The sequence below is a fragment of the Corvus kubaryi genome, unplaced genomic scaffold, assembly GCF_017639235.1.
Source record: "Corvus kubaryi isolate FWS band 111438036 unplaced genomic scaffold, C.kubaryi_AGA036_p1.0 split1-131, whole genome shotgun sequence".
NCBI lineage: Eukaryota > Metazoa > Chordata > Aves > Passeriformes > Corvidae > Corvus > Corvus kubaryi.
Window position 1 is genome coordinate 22,995,928 of NW_024582073.1, and position 22,994 is coordinate 23,018,921.

Below are 22,994 nucleotides of genomic sequence, written 5' to 3' on the forward strand. Positions count from 1 at the left end.
TAATACCACCAACATTATTTTTACATGACAAATTTTCCAAATGTTTTGATCTTGTTGCAAATTAAGGTATTTACCATGAACGTGCAACTTATTTTTCTAAAAACACTAGAAAACAGGTTAGAAACAAGCAAATTGAGAAGGTTGATTCAAAGATGCTGCTTTTAATGAAATGTTATTTGAAATAAACATGCACAGAGAGTTGTCTTGTAAAATGTGATTTTTTTTTCATTTAGGCTTCTTAAAGATTTCTTATTACTACTGGTCTTCAACACAAAATGAAGAATTTCTGGAAAGCAAATCCAAAGAGATCTGTCAATAATTAATGCCAAACCTCTAGAGGCTTGTGAATATCGACAAGCAGTGGAATGCAACACAAAAATATCTGTAGAGTTAACCAGACAATGCTGAGAGGTTGTACCTCCCCAGTAAAGAGGTTTTGGAGGATTTTACCTTGGACTACCTCTAATCTGACTCCTGTAACTGAATGTCCATTAGTACTCAAAGTGCTTCCTGAACATAGCTTTTTGTTCAGTTGAACCTGAAAGGAATGCAGTTTGTTTGCCTCAAAACTGATCTGAGGTGCAAACCCAAGTGCAATACCTCCTAGTACTGAAGATTCACTTCTAAAGTTCCCAGTGAACTAAAACTCTAATACTGGGGCAGCAAAAGACCAAAGCCACAGAAATTGCTCTCACTGGAAAACCAAAATGAAGTTTAAAAGTTCATGTAAAACCTCTCTTCTTAAGGTGTAGACAGAAATTAGTTGTTTCCTGGACACTGTGCACTGCTATTGATGTTGGGAAGTCTAAAACTTCATAGTGTGCTCCAAGCACCTCCCAGGTAAGGGTTGTGATACCCAGAAGGTAATTCTATTGCCCACCAGGTAACCTTTAACAGCCAAGAGAACTCTCAGTTCAGAACAGAAAAAAATGCCAAATGAGGTCATATCTAAGCTTACAGAAGCACCACCTGAAAATAAAATTACTGGTTTCACAAGTCTTTATTTTTCACTTAACACACTTCACTTTTCAGTTAACACAGATCAGTAATACATGACTGTCAGCATCATAAAATAACTCAAAACTGTAGTTATAAAAGTCAAAATTCAAAACTTACAACGTAGTCACAAAAGAGAATGAGTGCTCCTCTTCTCACTATCTCACGATTGCACATGCCACGCTTGGATTCCAAATCTGATTTGTCACTGTCTCCAGATATATGAGGACTAAGCAATTTAGTGGTGGAAAGGCTGTGTCGCCTGCAAAAAGTATATTCTATTTTGTTACTATTTTCTTAGTTTGGCTACCGAAGCATGAACAACCAAAGTGCTTGGAGTATCCTACCAATGTCCTTACATGACATGTATTTCCCTATAAACTTCATTCAAACATTACACTTCCTTGAAGTAGAACTTTGCGTTCTATCAGATCTTGATTTTTTTAACAATTGCACTATTGCTTATTACTTCTTCAGACAGTCTAAAGAACCAAATGGGTTATTTAAAAGAAAAACATAGGCTGTTGCATCTCTGGTAGGATAACAGAACCTAATACTGTATTTTCTTCTCAAAACAAACCAGTGTTCTTGAGCACTTTGTCTAGAGTCAGATTAAAAGTGATGCCCAACGCAGTAAAAAACCAGAGATGATACTGGTAAATAAAAAAAAATTACTGCTATTTTTTTCATAGAATCATCAAGGTTGCCTGTAAGATCATCAAATCCAACTTTTAACCTAGCACCACACCATGGCTCACCACTGAGCCACATACTGAAGTGCCATATCTACACACCTTTCAGGGATGGTGATTCCACCACTTCCCTGGGCAGCCTGTTCCAATGCCTCAGTAGTTGCTCGTAATCCTGGTAATTCCATGTTTCCACAAATTAGAATAATGTATTTTCAATTCATAAGGTTGAACTGAAGCAAGAATCTCACATTTGAGAAAGTATTAGTGCACTTCAGTTGTAGAGCAAGACAAGTCTGCCCCAACACTCACTGCACAAGCACCAGAAACATCTCCCAAGTCATTTGTTCACCTCCCTCTACAGTTAACACAGACGGATACCCACCCTCACAAGAGGTCCCTTCCTTATTCACTGAGGACAAATCACTCCAATGCCTGACAGATGGGATAACTAACTTCAGACCAAGAAAACACTCATTTTAGAACAAATCTCCAAATTTCAGACAACTAGTGTTCAGTGAGGTTATTACAGTGCTTGATGCTAATGAACCAGCATGGTGCTAATACCATGTTTTGACAGCATTTAGCAATAGACCCTCTGAGAACAGATAATCCCATAGCTACAGTTACAGTTAAACTGATCAGATTGTATTGTCACAAACACAGCAGCGTCCATCATCTCCACCAGCTGATTATTTCCTAGAAGGTGAAACATGAGGTCTCCATATAAACATGAAACACTGAATATTTTGCTGTAGTTATTTCCATAGTTTTAATAAAAAATAGTACACAAAGGAAAATTTCTTGCCTTAGAAGTGGAGAGATTACCTGGCAGTTCTTTTGAGGAACAAGTGAGTGCAGGATACATTTCCTCACTTTGAAAGTCACATCAATATCAGAACAGACAATATGTACACACAAAGCAAATGCAGAACTGCATTTCAGAATCCAAGGAGCACCATTCAATGGGCTGACAGGCTTGGCAGAAAGCAGCTAGATTGTTTTATTATGCTTTTAGCAAATATAACTGTATGAAACACATTACTACTACTAGGGAACAAAACCAAAACTTACTTTGGGGTTTGATGCACTTCTGACCACCAGTTGTAGTTGGTATAATTGACAAGAAGCAGGATTTGACACCAGAGGAGAACTAAAGAAGGATGAGTGGGAATCATGGACTGAACAAGGTCACTCAAACTTTCAAGGGTATAGAAACTACCGTCAGATCCATCTCCTGTAAAAAGTCTGGCGGCTGCAGCTGTGATTCTTCTAAACATCCCTGAAAACAATAAATTTTGAAGCTTTAAAATTATTCAGGGTAGAAGTCCTGCAAGAAAGGTATATCCTAAGCAGTTTTACAAATTTAAGGCAAGTGATGAAGTTTGCTTAAAGGCAGTGTGTAAACCAGAAATTACCAGCTCTCAGACTCAATAAATAATGTTTAGATACGTTTCATTACAATTCTAATTAATCTGATACATGAAAATCTTCATTAAACTTAAAACTGTCACCTGTGGACCAGGACTAGTTCATTCGTTTATAAATTAAAACACAGATGTTCTACTTAAGAACCATGAGGTAACTACTACCCTGCATGTTAAGGAAGAACACCTAAAAGTATGCAGAGGATGGCTTTCCAAATACATTTAGTTGAAATTAAATTTATCCTCTTTCATCCATTTTCTAAAGTGCAAAAACTGTTTCTGCCATTAACTTGCATATGGAACACTCAGCAAAAACCCAGAATTTTGCTTTCTGACTTGCTGATTCTGTATTTGTATGCCAAAACAAAGGTTGGGAAAACAAGAAATATGAGAAGGGTGGGAAAACAAGGAAAGTTGTCAAAAGGTATAGGACTTTTTGGTTTTCTATGAGAAGATAAGATCAGGGTAAAATAAAAGGTTTCTTCAGAGTCAGTTAGAAACCAAGAGCTAATCAGAATAATGAAGGGAATCTGCAGTGTTACTTGCCTTCCTTGCCAGAAGTACAGAAGAAAGAAGCTGTAAATTCCACAGCCATGTGGAGCAATTTAAGCTGCCCCCAGGACTGATAAATACACAATGTAAATAGCAAAGAATGGGAAAAATAACTGAGTCTCAAATCTCTGGTTCCACTTATTAGCAAACCAGTGCTAGCCCCATTCCAGCTCCTTGCATTTGCAGAAACTACACCATCTAGCGACTTCCTACAGTCATAAAAGCCACTGCATGCTCATCTTTTTCCTTTGTCCATGCCTTTTATTTCTAACTTCAAAGGAGTACACTGAGAATGTTCACTTATAATCTAGTAGCTTCCTACAGTTGGAAACACAGGAGTCAGCAATACATTTTGAAAAAACTGCAACGAGTGAGAAGACAAAATCCAAGTAGAACAGTGGTTAAAAATGACAGAATACAGCCTATGTTTCCAGACACAAATTGCTATAAGCTACACCCATAGTTAGGAGAACATAATTTAGAGAAAATTATCATGGAGGTTTTAACTGAACAAAAGAAAAGTATTATAAATTCAGGCAGTTAATTACTCCTCAACCTAAATAAATACATTATGACACAAAATTACAGCCCAGGTGTTGGAAAAACTTTCTTTTACTCTGCTACACCATACAGGTACTAGTAGTAATAACATACCTGAAGTTACTTGTAGTTTTAAATTAAATTAATTTCTACAGATCATCCAATCCACATATCCCAATGCTCTGCACGAGTATTTTAATATTTAATTTTAATTTTGCATGAAAATTTCTACATAATTCCTGGCAAGACTCCCAGTGCAGCCTGGAAGCCAGTCACAGCAGCAGAACTAGCTGAGCCTTCCCTTTCAATTATCCCCAGCTCCCACTGTGGAAGAATCCACTACCCCGATTTCAATCACCAGCTTTATTTTCTGATTTCATTGCTCCTGGCTTGATACCATTTAATCACTTTATGCCAAAACACCCTGGTGTCAGTTATTTGTTACAACATTTGCTTCAAATATTTCTCCTAAACATAAATTAATATGTAATTAAAATATATAATATTATAATTATCTATTTTTATATAATAAAACAGTATAAAAATGTATAAAAATTATTACTGTAACAGACACGTGGGAAGAGAACTGTCACTCTATCTCCAGAGCTCTGGGCCCTAAAGCACACCTGAAACAAAGATGAATTTTGTGTCTCTTCACACACACTCCAAGAGTCTTTGCACCAAGAACCTCAGTTTGGAAGACTCCTATTTTACAGACCAAGGCAACAGAACGCAGAGCTCCTTATCCCATATCTGCAAGGAAGCCTATGAAGAACAGGGGACTTGTGCCAAGACCTTTTAAACTGCAGACAACTAACAGTAAGCCAAGGTTGCACTTCAGCTGCAAGCTGAAAATCAGACGGCAAAAAGGGCAGTCACAGTAAAGAAAGAACTGAAGAAAGGGAAGACAGTACCACTACTCAGAAAATAATACTAAGGAATCAAGCTAAGGACTAAGGAATTACCAAAGGGCTAGAGATTGGGTATTCAGCACAAGAAACCTAAAGCAAAATTTTCCAAACCTGAAGAAAGCAGCTCAAGACCAGCTAGCTGGAACCTGCTACCTTTCCTGATTTTATGGGGTGGTTCGTTTTTTGTTTGGTTTGTTGGGGGGGGTTGTTTGTTTTATATATTTTTATTAATTATGACAAAACCCAGGAACTTTCCTTGTCATGAGTCTGAACTAGTGATCTGTAACTCAGTATTTAAAGCCTGGACATACCCACCAACCTCCAAACTGAGAGAAAACATGAGAAATATACCCACAAATTTGGAATGCTTTGTGGTTTTTGGACTGAAAAATTTTAGACAGTTAAAAGGAGAGATGAAGAGTCACTGATTACATTTTGTTTCACAAAGACAGAAGAAATGTGCAAAATGTGCCCTGCATGCATGGGCACTATGTTTGGTAAGTTCTTTATATGGAGTAAGACATAACATCTTCAGCACTTACATATTCCTTCTCAGTTGTTCAATGCATTTATGAGTTGTCTTGGAACTTAAAAACCACTCTGCCACTGCATGCTATAAAATGGGCAACGTTTCAAGTATTACCTGATTTGAAGATATGTATTAAGCACATAAGCAGTGTGCCCAGCTCCTGGCAGTAAAAAGTATGTTGCTGCTCATTCATGTCCACTTTTAATTGCTTGGTAACAATATCTTCCAATAGAATGCCAACCAGTTGTAGTAAGAATCTTGAAAGAAACACATATACAATCAATAGGAAAACTATCAATCTTTCAGAGTAAGATGAGGTTAGCCTATGAAACTTCGGTTTGAAAAATGAAACATGAAGTTCTTGTCCATTCATCCTAAATAACATACTAAATGAAATGCTACAGAATAGGTTAACCTAAAACAAATAGGATGCTATATGATCACAAGCACTTCAATAATTACATATTAAATCTAGATTATCTACTCATTGGCTACAGCCACAATAGCATTCATACACTGTCCCAACTCACTTACAAAGCAAATATTCAGAATGCTGTGGTGTCTTTATAGTGATTTGTTAAAAGCAATTGAGTTAAATTGAGCTAAAAACAGAGACAGTCACCACAGCTCAGCTGAGCAGGGGTAATTCAGCAAGTCACAGTAATTCACCTGTTTACAGCCTCATCTATCCACACTCTGCTACACAGCTTCTTTATCAAACCTCCAGCTGGGACAATGTGTGGTGTCAAAAGCACCACCAGAAGAGGGCACTTGAGGAAAGGCACCCTTGCTCCTGGCCATAACCATTACTCTGTAACTTACATCACTGCTGCTGGACATAAAGTCACGGTATGGGTGTCCAGAAGACCCTCGTCTGTCTACCCATCACCCTCACAGTGAGCTGAATGATATGAAACAGCATTCTATTCCTATCTGAAGTTCCCTACTTGAATAAAAAGTTCTTATTTTCTTAAACAAACACCTATTTCAAATGCTTCCCACCAAATTAAAACATAATGCTTTAATAACAAACATTATGTCAACATAATACTACTGCCATCTCTCCATGCTTCTTTTGCCAGAAGTTTTTCACTCTCCAAGGACATCAACATGGGAAGCTAACTAGACAAAGCTGGGCCTTCAAAATAGGAAAAGAAGAGCAGGACTAACTCAATAGATTTGTTTCCCACTGCTGCCAACTTTCTAATACAGAACCTGGGCTTCCACTTAAAGGGATGTTTCATCATTTAGTCCCTACACAGAAAAGAAGGAAAGCAGTGAAGTTCCTGGACCCGAATTCATTAAGTCCAGGATTCACCCATTTTAACAGCTCCATTAGGTCCTTCACTTGGCTTGGTAAGACATACCAGGACAGTCCAAAGTCCTACTAAAATCCACTCAACTTCTCCATCTCTGTCCATCTCAATAATTCTTCCTCCAACACTTGTCCCATATCAACTAATTAACAGACTAGATTCCCATCAGACGGAAGTTTTATACATGTTAAACACTGCCCAATGTATGTGTGATTTCTCAGAACTCTCTACCCTTCCCCAAGTTATTCAAAACACAATGTACCTGGAAAATGTCTCCTCAGGTGGGTATTTCACCTGTTTGACCTCAGTGCGATCCTCTGGTGTGGACACGTTATTTTCTCCACATCTCAGTCTGTTGATTGCTTGACATGAAATCAAATATGGTGAGAAGGAAAGCTCCTGTATACGGGATAGAACGATGTCTTCTGTTGACTGTGAAATCAGAACTCTAAGGATAGCTAAAATTCCAGAAATCCAGAGCTGGACAGTGCTCACTGATGCCTAACACAAACACAGAAATACAGAAGATTGAATACTTTTGAAGTTAAATGACCCAACACAGAAATGTATTAAAAATTAACATTTTCATTAACATGTAAAAAAATCAGACCCTTATGAGAATGGAGCAAACCAGAAATAAATTTTGAGTTCAGATCTTACAAAATGCTATTCCTGTGGTAACTGTCAAGCTCATATTCACTGTTAACCTCTGAGCTATAGAAACAGCACTAATTCTTGTATAAGAAAAATGTGATTTACCGATTAAACTGCATTCTATTTTATTATGATAGTATCTTCCTTTACATTCCTGATCCTCAAAATACAAAAGAAGGGAAGTAATTCATAAGCAGAACATTCATGTATCAAGTGCTCCCAGTTGGTAAATCACATTAGTTCTAGCCAATTTGTTCCCAAACTCTGCTGCAGGTATTTAAACACCAATTAGCAAATTATTAAAGAGAAACACATTTTCTTTTGTTTTGCATGGAGAGATACCAGATTCTCCCTCCTTTGAAAACAACAGCTTACCATTGTTTTAGGAGTAACAAACATACTCCTTAAAAGCATGTCCACAGGGCGAAGGGATGAAGGAGCCAAAATTTCAAACAAAGTGTTCAATACTCCCAGAGCATCATGAGAGTCTATATGCATCTGTGAAAGAAAAACACAAAACTAATTTGTAATTACCCACTAAAGATAAATTCAACACAAAATTAACATTCCATGTTATAAACATTTCTATAGCAACCTATGTGTAAATAAAAGTGTTCTTTACAGTACAAAATTCAGAGCAACCAAAAGCTATGAAAGATCAATTGAAGTTTCACTGCAGGCCTTCCTAGACATGAGTTTTGATAACATGGACAAAAATGTGTCATATGAAATCCAATGTGCACGTGACATATATTTCATTTGGAGAAATAGGCCTTATTCAGAGAATGAGACCAGAAGACTGACTTGTCATAAAATTTAAAGACTTCTCTCCTCCCTGCACATCCTACCAGGTTTATTTATAGAGAGCAATGCTGGTCACGACTAAACTTAAGCAGGTAACTAGGAGGAAAGAAATCTAATTATCAGAAAAGTGAACAGCTACAGTGGTATTAGAACAACAGAGGCAGGATAGCTTACCTAAACAGTTTTTTAGATAAATTATAAAACAATCAACTCCAAAAAGCAAGGGACTGGACTAAAAATCTAGATGACCCTATCCTGCTTCAGTAATTTGGAAGATGATCAGTGCAGTCACACAAAACAACAGCAATTTCACTTTGCCAGCATTTTAGCTCTGCTCTAAAACTGTTGTCTGATCCTGCCCACTCTCCCCAACCATGAGATATCCTCATGGGATTGAGGAACTGCCATCATGGAGCAAAGAATATCTGGGGCTGGAGCACCTCTGCTATGGAGGCTGGGAGAGCTGGGGTTGTTCAGCCTGGAGAACAGAAGCTCCAGGGAGACCCTACAGAACCTTCCAGTACCTAAAGGGGCTACAAGAGAGCTGGAGAGGGACTTTTTTGCACAGGCAGGTAGTGATAGGACAAGGGGCTTCAGCATAAATGGCTTTACACTGAAAGAGGATGGAATTATATTAGGAAGAAATTCTTTACTGGGAGCATGGTGGGGCACTGGAACAGGCTACCCAGAGAAGGTATGGCTGTCCCACCCCGGAATTGTTCAAGGCCAGGTTGGATGGGGCTTTTCGTAAGCTGGTCTGCAATTAGACCCATTGCAGCCATGAAAAAATAATTTTGACATTTTATAAATATGGGACAATCTTCACACCATTTAATAAGTGTTCTGATATAATCATGTATCTAAGAGAAACAGAATGAGCTTCCTCTGGAGACAGTCTTGATGATACTGCATATACTTCATGCATTTAAATATGAACTTCATGACTTCAAAGACTTAAAGTTTACCTTGCAGTAATTGTTTTTTCCGGATATGGCAACCACAATTTCAAGAAAATTTGTCTTCATAAAAGCAAAAATAAAAATCAAATATGCAAAGGCGTTATTGATACATACATTACAGCAATTATTATAGGTGCTTATAGATTTAAAACCATCATATAACCACCTGTTGTTTTGCAAGCATTGGGAGAATGATGTCAGCTATTTGCCGGGACAACCTCTTCCATTTGTCTTCATTTTCTTTATGACACTGTTGCAATACCAAGATGAACATTTCTAGCACCTGAGGAAAAGTCAAAGAGAATGTAAGTAAACACCCATACTAACAGAAAACATTCAAGTAATACCATATTTGGAAAAACCTTCATTTCAAGCACCTACGAAATAGACAAAAGACTAAAAAAATTTACGTGAGAAATCTCACATAATTTTTAAAAACGCCATTTTCAGGTTAGAAGCCTGTTCTTAGTTACAAGGTTTTTGGCAGTGGTTTTTAAAGAATTTTCCAGTTGCTTTCATAAATTAGGAAAAAAAAAAGTTTGCTTTGTACTTTTTAAATGGTATTTGTCAAAAGACTACTCAAACAACTGGAAAAAGAATCATCAATCTAAATACCACATCACATTTTCAATAAAAAGGGGAGGAAGAAAGAGAGTAATTTTCCATTTGTATACTCTGTCTTGACTCTAGGTCCAATAAAGTTTAGATTTGGTCAAGGAAACAAAATAGACATATTTATGGGGCTCATTCACCCGAGATATGTCACTTTCATATAAAAGTTTTAAGAGACAACATAATGGAGCACACCAAGCAAGGAGCACTTCTGGTAGCTGAATGTGTTATGGGTTATAGAGACCACATTATGAAGGACTGGCAGAGAAGAGACACAGCAAGCAAGAATGTTAATATATGGACTGGCAAGGGGGACAGAAGAATCTATTTCAGAAAACAAGATAGAGCACTTGTAAAGCAAATTCAGGTAGTTCAGATTAGAGAGAGGGAGGTTCCCAGGTGACTTTCTTCCCAAAAGGTTTTATCATGAGAGAGGAGATAGGAGCAATTCCAGGCTGAATGACTTAACTCTGGAGCTCCATGGGTGGCAGCTGCACTTGTAACAGAGAGAAGTTGAGGGCTGCAGCTCTCTGAACCTCTCAAATGCCCAGGGAAACCACTGCAGACCATCCCAGCCACAGCCAGGGAACAACAGAACAGCCCAGGGTTGGGTCATACGTATTGCACCAGAAGAACAGTGCAGAATAAGACTTACAAATGGGATGGTGTGGGAAGAGCAGTGCATGGGTGGTCTTTAATAGGTTAAGTGTGTCAGAAGGGGATCTGCCAGCAATTGCAGTACCTTATGTAACACAAAGTTATTCACTATTTCACATCATGTGTCTACAGAGTGTCATTTCATATAGTTATATTAGTCATTTTATGATTATAAAACTACAAATTCAAAAGAAAATGTGGATACACAAAATTACCCCAATCTGAACACGCAGTTCTAACAAATTATTTTGACAAGATGTGCTGACTTTTTTCAGAAAATACAGTGCTTACATTAGCATACACTAGAACTGCATTTTCACATTATGAAAGAAAGGCACATTAGGTTTGTTAAGCACCTCAATAAGCAGTAAGATCCCATGTTGATCATGTCACATCTCTTAAAATTACTTTTATGTTTTTCTTTAAAACATAGTGTATTGAAGAAAGTCATTGTTATACTCCTACAAAGCAGAAACATGTTTTCCAGACTCGTGAGGTCTGGGTCAAAGTAGTAAGTCATAACAAATACCTAATTACCAGTGTCATTACTTTGTTCAAGTAAGTGTTATTCAAGATAATGTTATTGTACAGCAATACCTAAATCATCTCTGTGCAGCATCTTTCCTAATTTTAAACTTGTCTCCTTTTCCATTTTACTCCCATTCTTTTAAGTTTCTTCTCTTCCACCAACCTTCTGTTTATTCTGTCTGCAATACAGCCAAGATCATGATCCTAACTGGAGTTTTTTAGTGCTTTGTTTTCTAGGCTTGACTACGCAATTCTACAGATATGTTACTTGACTTGAAATACTGATTTGTAGCGTAGAACCTTTCCCATAGCCTTAAAAATCTTTGCATACTCTCTCTATAAGGAAAGATACCACAGAGTCCAGCTACTCCAGTTTTGTATAGAAAACCATCAATATTGTCTGAAGCACTTTTAGCAGTCACAGCAATGTTACCCTTTCACAGACCACAAAGAGGGACCCTTCATCCTCCTCTCCTACCTGATGGTACTGGATAAGTCTCAGCAGCATTGATACTACAACCTCCTTCTGGGTTTCCAGCTCTTTTCCAGCATCAGCTTTATTTGTTCCTCTTAACACAAAGAGATCATGAACAATGGGTTGCAGAGCCGGTATTGCTGAAATGAGATGTATTTGTTTTACCATGTTTAGAATCACTCCTGAGTAGTGATTTCTTGAACTAACAGTTCAGTGACTAAAAGTAAACTGGGCTCTAGTTCATTAAAGGTTTTACGCATAGCTAAAAACCCACAAACCCCATATTTATTGTGCATAATGATGGCTATTATTTTACTTCTTGTAGAAATTTTAAATTATGGACACATTCGCCCGTTCTCACAGAGCTAAAAAAGATATGTTTATAAAGTAATTCTCAGCAGAATCACTGGAAAGCATGATAAAGATGCTTCTACTTAAAGGCTAAAAGTAGAAGGGAAGTGGACCAAAAATTAAAATCAAAGCCTTGAACATACTGCTAAGTTGTGAACTTATTACTGAATAAAGTTTCAAATAAAAGCTTTGTTGTAATTATGAACAATGGAAAATGTGGGGCTGGAGTGTTAGTATGATATAATAAACTTTGTGAAGGAATTAAGTGAGAAGTATTTCATGTCTTAAAAATTTAAAAGCTGGTGTCTTCTGGAACACTCAGTACAGTAACAGTTTTCTATAGTTTAGAAGTCAACAGCGGTTTCATTGTTCAACTATTACTAATAAGCGTTGATGCCTTTTTTCTTTCTTTTTTAAATAATTAATTTTTAATAAATTTTTGTTTTAGAATTACCATGTGTAACAGCTTTCCTCCCACTGGCCATGATACCATCACACAGCTGAATGATCTTTGGAATTCCAATTATCTGTTTGGAATGATACCGCTCATAAGATAGCAACACCAGGAAAAAGAAGATATTAGGAATAATTGCTTCAGATTCCCTGAAAACAAAACAAAAAATTAAAGTGTCAAGTTTGAATTGCACAACTTTGTTCAGTAAAACTCATCTTTCATCTTTTTACAGTCAGGGTTTTTTTGAAGAATGTGTTGTTCTGGTTTCATATAATATTGCCAAAATTTTTGTGCCCTGTTTTGTACTAAGGGTTTTTTTCACAGGGATTTCTTTCAAGCTTTGACCATCACACTTACTAATATTATAATATACTGTCTAATGCATATTAGATTATTTCTGTACAAGATCCACAGAGCAAAAGAACAACTTCTCTCTTCATTAAAACTCAAGTGTGAGAAAAAACAGAAATAACTGACAATGAAAGTTTCAATGGCTTGCTTATCATCAATTAGGTCCTACACAATGTGTACCAGGTGACCAGAAGACAGATGGATTCACTCTGAATCCACAATAGGAAGAAATAGCTCTCCCTTAAGCAATCGAATCTAGGAATGAAATGCTGATTTCTGAAAGCATAGCTTTGGCAGGAGATCCCAAAGGAATGGGTTTACAATACCAAAATGGAGAAACACAGTTTCAGATTATTATTATTTCCCATGTTACTTCCTGACTTCTTCAGTCACATGGAACCTAAAGCATCTGAAAGGGTTAACCACTGGAGCCAGAGAATAAACAAGCACATTTCCCAGAAGGGAACTCTCCCTTTCTCATAAGGCAGAAATAACCAGCAGATCTAATCATTACTTGTTTCAGAACAAGACAGTTGCAAACCCTCACTGTTGAAAGGATCTTTGCTAATTTCATACCTGAACTGTCCTACTTCAATGTATTCAAATTGCTTTAGCACAAATCCAATAAACACCTAAAGAGAGAATAAAGTGTGCATCAGAACAGAGACATTAATTCCCATTTGAAATCATTTTGACAGTTATAGACAGGCACTGAAAATCATTTGCACTATGTTATGAAATGTTCCTTCTGCAGTTACAAAAGACAGAGAATCCTGTTGATGTTACAGCTTATTACAGCTTGCATGAACTTATGCCAAGTTTTACCTATAGTCCATGTATTTTTAAGTCTAACTTAATCTTTCACTCATGGAATATTTGAGGTATTACAGTCAAGTAGTTAAGAATCAGCCAAAAATCTAAACGAGATAAAATCCAAAGTACTTATGTATTTAAAAGAATTATCTCTGTATGAACGTACAGAAAAGTTAAGTATTGCAAGCCACACTAGTTTATAGACCTGAAAACACTGTAGTAAATAAAACACTTCTAAGTAAACCACTTACAATTTTATGTTACCGATTCACTGCTTGTATGGACAACTACACAGACTACAGTGTTTGCCACTAGCTCCCCTCACTGCCATTAACATCAAACAATAGCTGTCAACCATGATGCTCATTATCAGTCATAAGAAAGTCCATACTCTCAGTATGGGAGAAGGTATTTCCATTTGTAAATGAAGTTTTATTTAATAAAACTGTCTGTATTGTCCACATCTTTTTATTCCTGAAGTCAATCTTGTGAGCAGTTCTTAAATTGTTGTTACAGAACTCAGAAATTTACATTTACATGCAAAAAACCCCAGAAGTCTGAAGCTATTTGTGGCTGGGCGGGTGGGGGGAGGTGGAAATCTCACCCTCCTTTAAGCCTTTGTCTTCACTTATTGTACAACAAATGGACCACTGGAAGTATTTTTGCTGCAAGTGTTCATTGAGCCCACTGGTGAGATCCCTGTATGACAATTTGCAAATGTGGCGAGGTACCAACCTGATCTGAATCCAGAAGACAGTAGTTAACTCGCAGCTGAACCAGTTGAGCAAGCAAGTCTAGAACTTGTCTCTGCAGCTGTACTGACGTTGTTGTTGTGTATTGTTTCAATGCTTTTATGACAAGGGGTTCAAATAAACGAATGTGATTGTGAATAGCATTCTGTAATAGAGAGATTTTAAAGTAATCTAACATCTGAACAGGTTTCTGATTCAAAGCCAAATTAGTTTTAAAAGGAGGAAAAATGTTTTAAATCTAAGGTACAGCTCTTTCAGGAGAATACAGATACCTTATCAGCACGATGTTTTGCTGCACTGGAAATACTAGTTTTCAGCTGTGTAGAAACTTTCTGCAGCACATCAAACCATCTGTTACAAAAAAAATACAAAAAAACCCCACACACATTAAAAAACAAAAAAATAACATACATCCTGCCCTTAAATGCATTTTACTTTCCCAAGGCAAATTTCTCGTAATCTACTTGACTGCTTCAAGAATCTTAGTAAATCCAAAGAGCAGAGAGACAGCCTATGAAACACTTTGATCAGAGAAAGATTTTCTAGTCTTTGCTTAGTTATCCTTTTGGCTTTCCTTTAACATATTGACCATTTGCTGTATTTAGAAATTAATGATATACTTTTGAATACAAGCATTTAAAACTATGATGTTTTTTAAAAACTCCAATGATATCCATTTTAATGACTTAACCTTGCTTTGGAAAGCACATTAGTGATAACTGCATTCAGGATGTCCTCACCAAGACAAGCTACTCTGCTTAAGTCTATCGTTTCAAGTTACACAGCACCCCAATGATACTCACATTTATGAAAAACACAAACAAGAAACTCTAGTTCAAGTTAACATTATAAGTGAAGAAAGTTACCCTGAAGCATCGTGCTCCTGCTCAGCCTGAACCATGTTCCTCAGACTGGCATCAGCAAGGGCCTGTGTGAAGTGTGTGTACGGTGCCATGAAGCAATAGTGGTAGAGGCCAGGCCTCAGACTGGAGGAACCCAAGCGCTGAGCTTTGCCTTGAGCTTTGCTGGGGTTTGAAGACAAGCCATCATACTGAGAAGCCAGATTTGTCCCAAACAACGTTTTCAACAGCTAGAGAAGTAAAGTGGAAGGAAAAGAAGAAAAGTTAAAATTTCAGGGGAAAAAACCCTGACCTGCCTCTCACCATAAACAACCTTTGATGGTTTGAACCTAAATATTTAACTGGAAGTCTGCATATCCATCAGTAAAGCAGTTCTTTGCTTTTCCAGGTTTTTCTGATGCAGTTAACTGGCTAAAGAACACTTTCAGTAAGGTAGGAAACAAGCTTGTTTTCTGAACATTAGCTAAAATAGTTCTGTGAATTGGAAGCAGGTAAAGAAAAAACTATATTATTCAGATAGGATGAAGTTACAGAAGTCATGAAAATGGAAGAAAATATACTCTTTTTGCTCCATGTGGGCAAGGTTTTCTCATACCACTTCCCTTAAAAGCATGGCCAGTCTTAGTATCCAATTGACAGCCAAAGGACATCAGGATTAACTTTCAAGTAACACATACAAAAATACCTCCTTACCTGCTGTACACACACTGTTGCCATTGTTGGTTCTCTGTTGAAACATGATTTTAGATATCCCAAAATTTCTTCTACACACTAAAAAATCAGAAAAACAAGTGCATTAAATTGCGTTTTTCTGGATTTTATATAAAAGATAACAGTGAAAATTCCTCAGTAGCACAGGTTTTTGTACTAAGTATAACTACACTAACTTAAGGGAAATCATGGAATTAGATAAAGAAATAAAAATTCAGTATTTTCCTCCTAATCTTAAAATACTACAATGTCTAACACCACAGTTAAGGAGAAAAAAATATCAAGACACAGGAGAGGGAGGAGGGCAATACATCTTCTGACATTTTGCATATTTAAACATATGAATACAGGGAATGACTGAAGGTAAACCATTTGGCTAGAAAAAAGAATCACCACGTGAAATTTAAAAAGTAAAAAATTATTCCGGTTTTCAACAGCAGCAATTTAACCTGGAAAATCTGCTTTAGCACTTTACTCAACTTTGTGGAAGCACAACACCTATAGGACTGCACTCCCCCTTTGAAGAGGAGCAATTTTGAAATCAGTGGTATGTGCTTTCTTCCAGTAAGGACCATGGATATTGGACAAGTTAACTACAAAAGAAAAGACAAACAAATCTTATACCTTTCCAATGTCCTGAAGAGTAGCAAGTTCCAAGATTTGAGAGAGAACATCTAAGGCAGACCGTAAGAAACATCCGAACTTCTCATTAGTGTTCTGGAGATCCAAAGTAACCTGTTCCCAGAAAATAAAACCACAGATTTTCTTAACAATTACTTGAAAAGGAGATACAAGTTACTGGAAGAAGTGGGTATTGACACAAAATGATCTCTTGTATAAAATTTCAGTGTATTTCAGCCAACACCACTGACAGCTTAGACTGCCTTATGCATTGCTGGAAAGGCAGGACTCCATTTTGACTAAGAAAAAGGAAGGGATCTTCTAGCTTGAGGAAGGCCTAGGATGTTGACAAGTAATGAAGCTGGATAATGCATTTCTGATAAACACAGTAGGTGTAACAAGAACACAGTCTTTGAAGTGTACATAGAGATGACCAACTCTCTAAGGAATGCATCTTCTGTCGCCTGAACTAATGAGGAAAAAGCTTCCCCATCCTGGAATAAAGTGCAGAGAGAACAGACATGGAAATCTATTTGGCACTACCAAGCCAGCAAAAAGTCATTTGGTAACAGAAATAGTGACAGCAGAGAAACAAGCAATAGGGTGACAATGCCTATCATGGGCTCTTGTTTGGACAGTTTTTGTTTTTATTGGTGGCAGTTGTGATCTTTCTTAATATAAACTGTTTATATAGGTAAATGAGTTGACAGAGGCAGAGCCTGTTTAAAAAAACAAAGTGATTATCCAACCCCATTGCAATTCAATCAAACAATATCATGCAGTACCTTATAATTAGCATGGGTTGCTTTCAAGACATCATACAACTTGAGGTATGATGGAAGATGATAAAAGCTTCCTACTGAAGATGATTTACTTGTTGGAACAGGCCCTGCAGCATCAGCTTGCCTAGAAGCTTAAAAGAATACCATAGATTAGCACCATATGCCTTTTCTAGGTTGCTCATGACATATACATAACATAATTTACCACATCTGCATTATTAAAGAGCATGATTTTTTCAATCCACATGCATATTCCAAACTGCTGAAACACACTGTGCACAACTGGAAAATGAACAGCATTCCAACAGTCCAGCCTGCTGTGGTGAGAGAAACTAACCCAGAAGGCTTAGTACTGAAGTGCACGTACAACTTACAAAACAGAATTAACACGTGTTTCCTTCATTAATTACTAAGAAAAGAAAAGAAAAGGTTTCAAGACTCAGAATGTCATTTCCAAAAGCAATGTAAGCCACTCCTGCCAAAAGCTGTAAAGCAACTTCCAAATTTCTTTTAAGTAACATACGTGTAAGAATTACTTTAGTCAATAGCTGAATAGATTCAGAAAAAGTGAGGAAAAGGATTCAGCAATGCTTTGGTTCTGAAAAGTACAGTTAATTTTCATAAAAACCATAACAGTAAAAAGGCCTCCACCCACAGCTGCCTTCCACCAATGCAGTACTCTGCCAGCCTCTTGAACTGAAACTCCAGGAAGGTTACTCAGTTTTATTTCTTCTCTCTCTGCTGCAACAACACGGTGTGGGGGGCTGGTAGGCAGAAGGGTTAACAGGAGTGATGTGCCTACCTGGACTTGCTTCACCACTCTTTTTAGGGCTCATTGGCACAGATGCCTGTTCCACAGACTCCCTCTCTTTCCCCTTCCTCCGAATCGGACTAAGAGAAGGTGGGTTTGTGAGAGAAGGTAATGCTGCCTAGAATTAAAAGAAGCTTTATTAGTTTTGTAAGCACAAGTAGTTTTTCTTCTTCTACACAATACAAGCATATACTTCTTTTGTTTAAACTCCCCTTTATTTGACTGTCAGTTAAATTAAAATGTTTCAGGTTCAGGACATGAATTTCCTGTGTGAAAAGGAAATAGTTTAATATATTCCCTGCTTTATTTTCAACTTCAGCACAGGCCAATGAGACGAAATCAGAGTTCAATGAGTAGAGTTTCTTTTGATTCCAGATAAAGGAGTGCCAAAATTATATTCACACATTTTTAAAATATGAAGAAATTACTGATCTTAATATTATTGTCTTAAGAGTTTCTAAATCAGTCTCTAAATATATATGCCTCAAAAACCCCCAAACCTGGAAGTACCTCATATAAGCTGTTTCAGAAGTCAAAATATTTTACAGGATATTCAGAAGATAAAAGAGTTATTTTTAGCCCCAAAAGGAGCTCAGTGCATTACAACCAGCCAACCAACCCAAAAGTCAACACATTTCCCAGAGTATGCAATCCAATACTCCACTTACTCTATATACTCCTAACTGAATTAATGTTTCAACTAAAGTCAGCAGGAACAAAAGACTCAAAATTTAGGGTAATATTTTAAACACTGCAAAACTAAAGAAAGATCTGTTATGTGGAAGAAAAATATGCTTTTTTGTATGGTACTTGCTTTACTACACAGAGTGGAGTCATATTATCAAGGAATTAGATACTTACCTGTATCAAGTCTAAAACATGAAGAAGTCTATAGCACAACAGTATTTAAGTCACATAATTTTATTTATTTATTTTTAATATATACCTTTACTGCTGGACCAGGAGCAACATCATCCATTACATGTGCACAAATATTAATGACCTTCAGCAGATGAGAAAAGAGCTGTTCTACTAAAGTGACAAGCGCTCGATCTGCCAGAGCTGGCCAGGGTTCCTCCTGCTTAGCAGCACCTTGGTTCGAATCTTCTTCAGCACTCCAGGGATTCTTTAAGCACTTGGGAGCACTTGCTGCAATTTCAGGAAATAGAAGACAGAACTTGGAATTAAGCACCAAAAAATTTTAGAGGCATATATGGTTATACTGTCTCTGTATGAACAGAAATTCAATCAGAATTTCAAAGCCAGGAGTAGCTGCACAGTCTAAAACAAAACCAACAAAATCTGAGTTCTTTGTACCCAGCTTGTACTAAGCATACTGCAAGTGGCCTTTGGCAACAGGAGGAAATCTGCAAGTTAGCAACAAAGAGGCAGTGTCTCTTCAAACCTCCCGGGTGCAATTTCCCTCTTTATTTCTTCTGCTTAATCCTGCAAGTTTTTCACGGCATACAATCAGAAGAGAGTGAGATACAGGCCTTCTAATGCTAATGGTAAAAATACTAGGGCAATCCTACTTCTCTTATCCAGCCTTACCTGCAAGCAAGTTTCCAGTCAAAATCAAAGCATCCTGATGTGCTGAGAGGTCCAGTGGGAACCATGCTGATGAAAGGAGAGACAAGACCAAGCCAGCCATACCAATGGTGCAGCCCTTCTGAGCTTCATCTGAAGAACTTGGCTGGGAAACACTGGAAGTTTAATTTTGGAATGTCATGACTTTTTCCCCCCTTTTTGGCAAATTAAAAGTCTTGAGAAAACCAACAGTCAAATAGATGGCTAATAAAATGAAATCTGTGCTACAGAAATACACATTTAGCACTCAAATACAACTTTGAAAACCCATTTGCAGCAGAGACCTCACAATACTCTGGTTTCTTTAAGAGCCATTACCTTCTTTTTTAATAGCCAATATCAAGGCTATAGTGACATCTACTGACAAACTAAGGAATGCTGTATTTATTTGCTAAACACTACAGTCTTGAACTATCTTCAGTTAAGTTTTGTGTATATGCAAGGTAGGGATGGGAGACATTAGCTACAGTATTCCAATGTAACAAGATATTGCTTTAAAGTGACAAGGAATTAATCAAACAACTGCATTCCATCAAATCCTCTATATTTTTTGAGTGAACACTATCCAAGATGGTAATTTTCTGCTGCATTCTGTATTTTCCTTGATAATAATTATAAGACCACATTTTCCCACAGAAGTCAAGTTTAAGAAAGAGCAGGCAGAGATCACCAGAAGATGTCGGGCAGAATACTCTGTGAATTACACACATCAAAGCTGAAAGACCTAAATACTTCAGCTTCTTTCAGGAAAAGACTTTACGCAACCTCTAAATTAAGGGAATCTGGGAATCTTTCAAAATGTTTAATTTAAAATAATTAAAATCTTCTAATATAGTCACTCTGGTCTAACACAACTACAGGAATTTCAGAAAATCAGATTTACACTAAGTATAGCTCTTATTTTGATAAAGATCCAAAGGTAATTTACAGAGCCTTCCTTTAGTTTTTTTGAAGTATTTTCAGAGGCAACTGTTATTTACTTCACATACGGTTAGAAATCCATGACTTAACCCATGCTGGATTAAGTACAGGGTTGGAATGCAGCAGTTCCAATAACTTCTTAATCATAAGAAAAACAATACTTAAGATAGGAAGGAATTCTGACAAAATTCTCATGTTACTATCCATGTTATTATATTCTTATTATCCAGAATGACAAATGTCTGTATCATTCCACAAAAATAAGATTACAATCCAAACTTGTATAAACATTGGCCAAAAATTTGTAAAGAAGGAATCAGAGGAAAGAGCAAAGGGCTATGTCATTGGATCACTCAAAAATATTAGATATATCTTTTAAAAAAGTATTTTTAGGCTGGGTAAAAGGGAAGAAAGATATACTGATTTTATTTTCCAGCTAAGCACTGCTCACATCCTGAATTACTTCATTTTTTAACACTGGACCTATTGTTCAAGACACCTTTTACATATACAGAGCACACCACACTTACGGCCAGCAAGGGAAGCAAAGGCCTGTTGACAAGAAAAGCAGCTGAGGGACAGCTGGGTTTTTTTGGGGTTGGGTTTTGTTTTTTAAAGTAAGATAAAATTTTGCAGTTGAATAGAATAAGAGAGACAATGACAGCAACAAAGAAAATCAACACAAATTATGTTAAACCTATTTAAAAACCAAACAGCTCCACATGTGCGCATTTCCAGTAGCTACTTTCACAGCACACATGACACAGCAGTAATAATCAGAGGCAAAATCAAAGCTTTTAGGCTGCCACATGTACATTTTCATTCTGAAGAAACTCTTCAAAATGTAAGCAATATCATGTATTACCCACATTAACACTTAAGTATTACAGATACCCCATTTGCTGTTCCCACTCAGTGTGCCAAATGAGAACAATTTAAATTTATTATAGAAGCCAAGATGAACCAGCTTCCTTGACTCACCATTTTTCAACATAAACATGAAATCAAGGTGAAAATGATAATGTTCATATTTTAAAGAGATACTACAAAATACAATATCCCAAAGATAAACATTCTTTCAAGAGCATGGAAAATTTTCTCCTATATCATATTTCATAGATGATGACTATCTTTCTATTAGATCAGTTGCAACCAATCCCTGTGACAGACACTGTGGTCCCAGGGATGACAAAGTGCTGGCCCTTAATAGCCAGACAACATGAAGTTATAATGTGCTGTATTCTGTATAAAGTTCTTAAAGAACTGCTGAAATAAGCTTAACAGCATATACCTAAACCAGGACTTCCAATGCCTAAGTAAGTCCACTTCTGTTTCACAAATCTGAGTTTCAGAAGCTTGATTAACAAAAGAGGGAACATACCCACAGTGCCATCCCACACTCCAGGTGCAGACTGGAAATGTTGTGGAGAGAAGACACAAAGCTTCACAGCAGCCAAACTGAAAAGTAAACACCAAGAACTGAATTAGTGTCACCACATGAAGAGTTAGCAACATGGCACCTTAGGAGTTAGAATTAAATCTATTATACTGCCATTATCACAGAACAAAAGCTGCAGATACAAATATAGCCAGGAAACTATAAAAAAAAAAAAGCAAGCATGCAAAAAAAGAAGTCTGCCACCACAGCAAGGAAACTCAAAGAAACTCATATGTACAAAAACTCACATACAAGAAAACTCACCGTAAGTGCTCTTGTAGTGGATATTGTCAATGCATGGGAAATTGCTGCAATAACCATTGAAAGGTTGTTTTCCATAGTGATATCTGTTGGACTTTGCAGCATATTGTAACCTCTGTATGTTCTGAAATAAAAACATTTATATCCACTAAAACATGTACTTAGAAAACCCCATCCCAATCAAAAATGATTAATTTTATTACTTATATACTTAAGTATTTAAGGTTAAATTACTATTATGTATTTCACAGACCACTTAGAACATAAAAAAAACAGAGAATAGTCTAAATACCATGTTGTATTGTAATGTTTTTGAGGTTGTATTAGTAAATGCTATTTAATTTATAAATAAAACCTCTTTGTTAGCAAGCTGAAATAGTAGATCAGCTGTCAATATCTAACTAGATACTTGAGAAATGACCACAAATTTAACATTAGTCTTTGCTGTTGCTCAAATCCATTCAACATTTTTGCATGTTGCATTTCTGCATGTCACAAACTTTGGATTTTTACTGTAGAAAAAGTCTACTTTCTATCCAGATTAACACTGAATCCCCAAAGTTCTATTGCTCCATACTACAGTATGTATCTTAAGTGACATGATCATGTATCAGAAAGGTATATAATTAAAA

General features: G+C 36.8%; 1 protein-coding gene across 3 annotated transcripts in view; it reads right to left on the reverse strand.

The window, feature by feature from the left end:
• Positions 1–22,994, reverse strand: part of HTT (huntingtin) — a 75,925-nt gene that overhangs the window by 22,224 nt on the left and 30,707 nt on the right. For all 3 annotated transcript variants that reach the window (XM_042053881.1, XM_042053880.1, XM_042053879.1), the window contains 20 exons: positions 22,366–22,486; positions 22,045–22,121; positions 19,707–19,858; positions 19,102–19,304; positions 18,147–18,273; positions 17,348–17,475; positions 16,566–16,676; positions 15,924–16,001; positions 15,237–15,460; positions 14,643–14,721; positions 14,354–14,515; positions 13,382–13,437; positions 12,455–12,603; positions 11,653–11,789; positions 9,544–9,660; positions 7,990–8,112; positions 7,223–7,461; positions 5,759–5,901; positions 2,760–2,967; positions 1,117–1,258 (listed from right to left, as the gene is read on the reverse strand). In XM_042053881.1, coding sequence (XP_041909815.1) covers positions 1,117–1,258; positions 2,760–2,967; positions 5,759–5,901; positions 7,223–7,461; positions 7,990–8,112; positions 9,544–9,660; positions 11,653–11,789; positions 12,455–12,603; positions 13,382–13,437; positions 14,354–14,515; positions 14,643–14,721; positions 15,237–15,460; positions 15,924–16,001; positions 16,566–16,676; positions 17,348–17,475; positions 18,147–18,273; positions 19,102–19,304; positions 19,707–19,858; positions 22,045–22,121; positions 22,366–22,486 — 2,776 coding nt within the window. The remainder of the gene's footprint in view (positions 1–1,116; positions 1,259–2,759; positions 2,968–5,758; positions 5,902–7,222; positions 7,462–7,989; positions 8,113–9,543; positions 9,661–11,652; positions 11,790–12,454; positions 12,604–13,381; positions 13,438–14,353; positions 14,516–14,642; positions 14,722–15,236; positions 15,461–15,923; positions 16,002–16,565; positions 16,677–17,347; positions 17,476–18,146; positions 18,274–19,101; positions 19,305–19,706; positions 19,859–22,044; positions 22,122–22,365; positions 22,487–22,994) is intronic.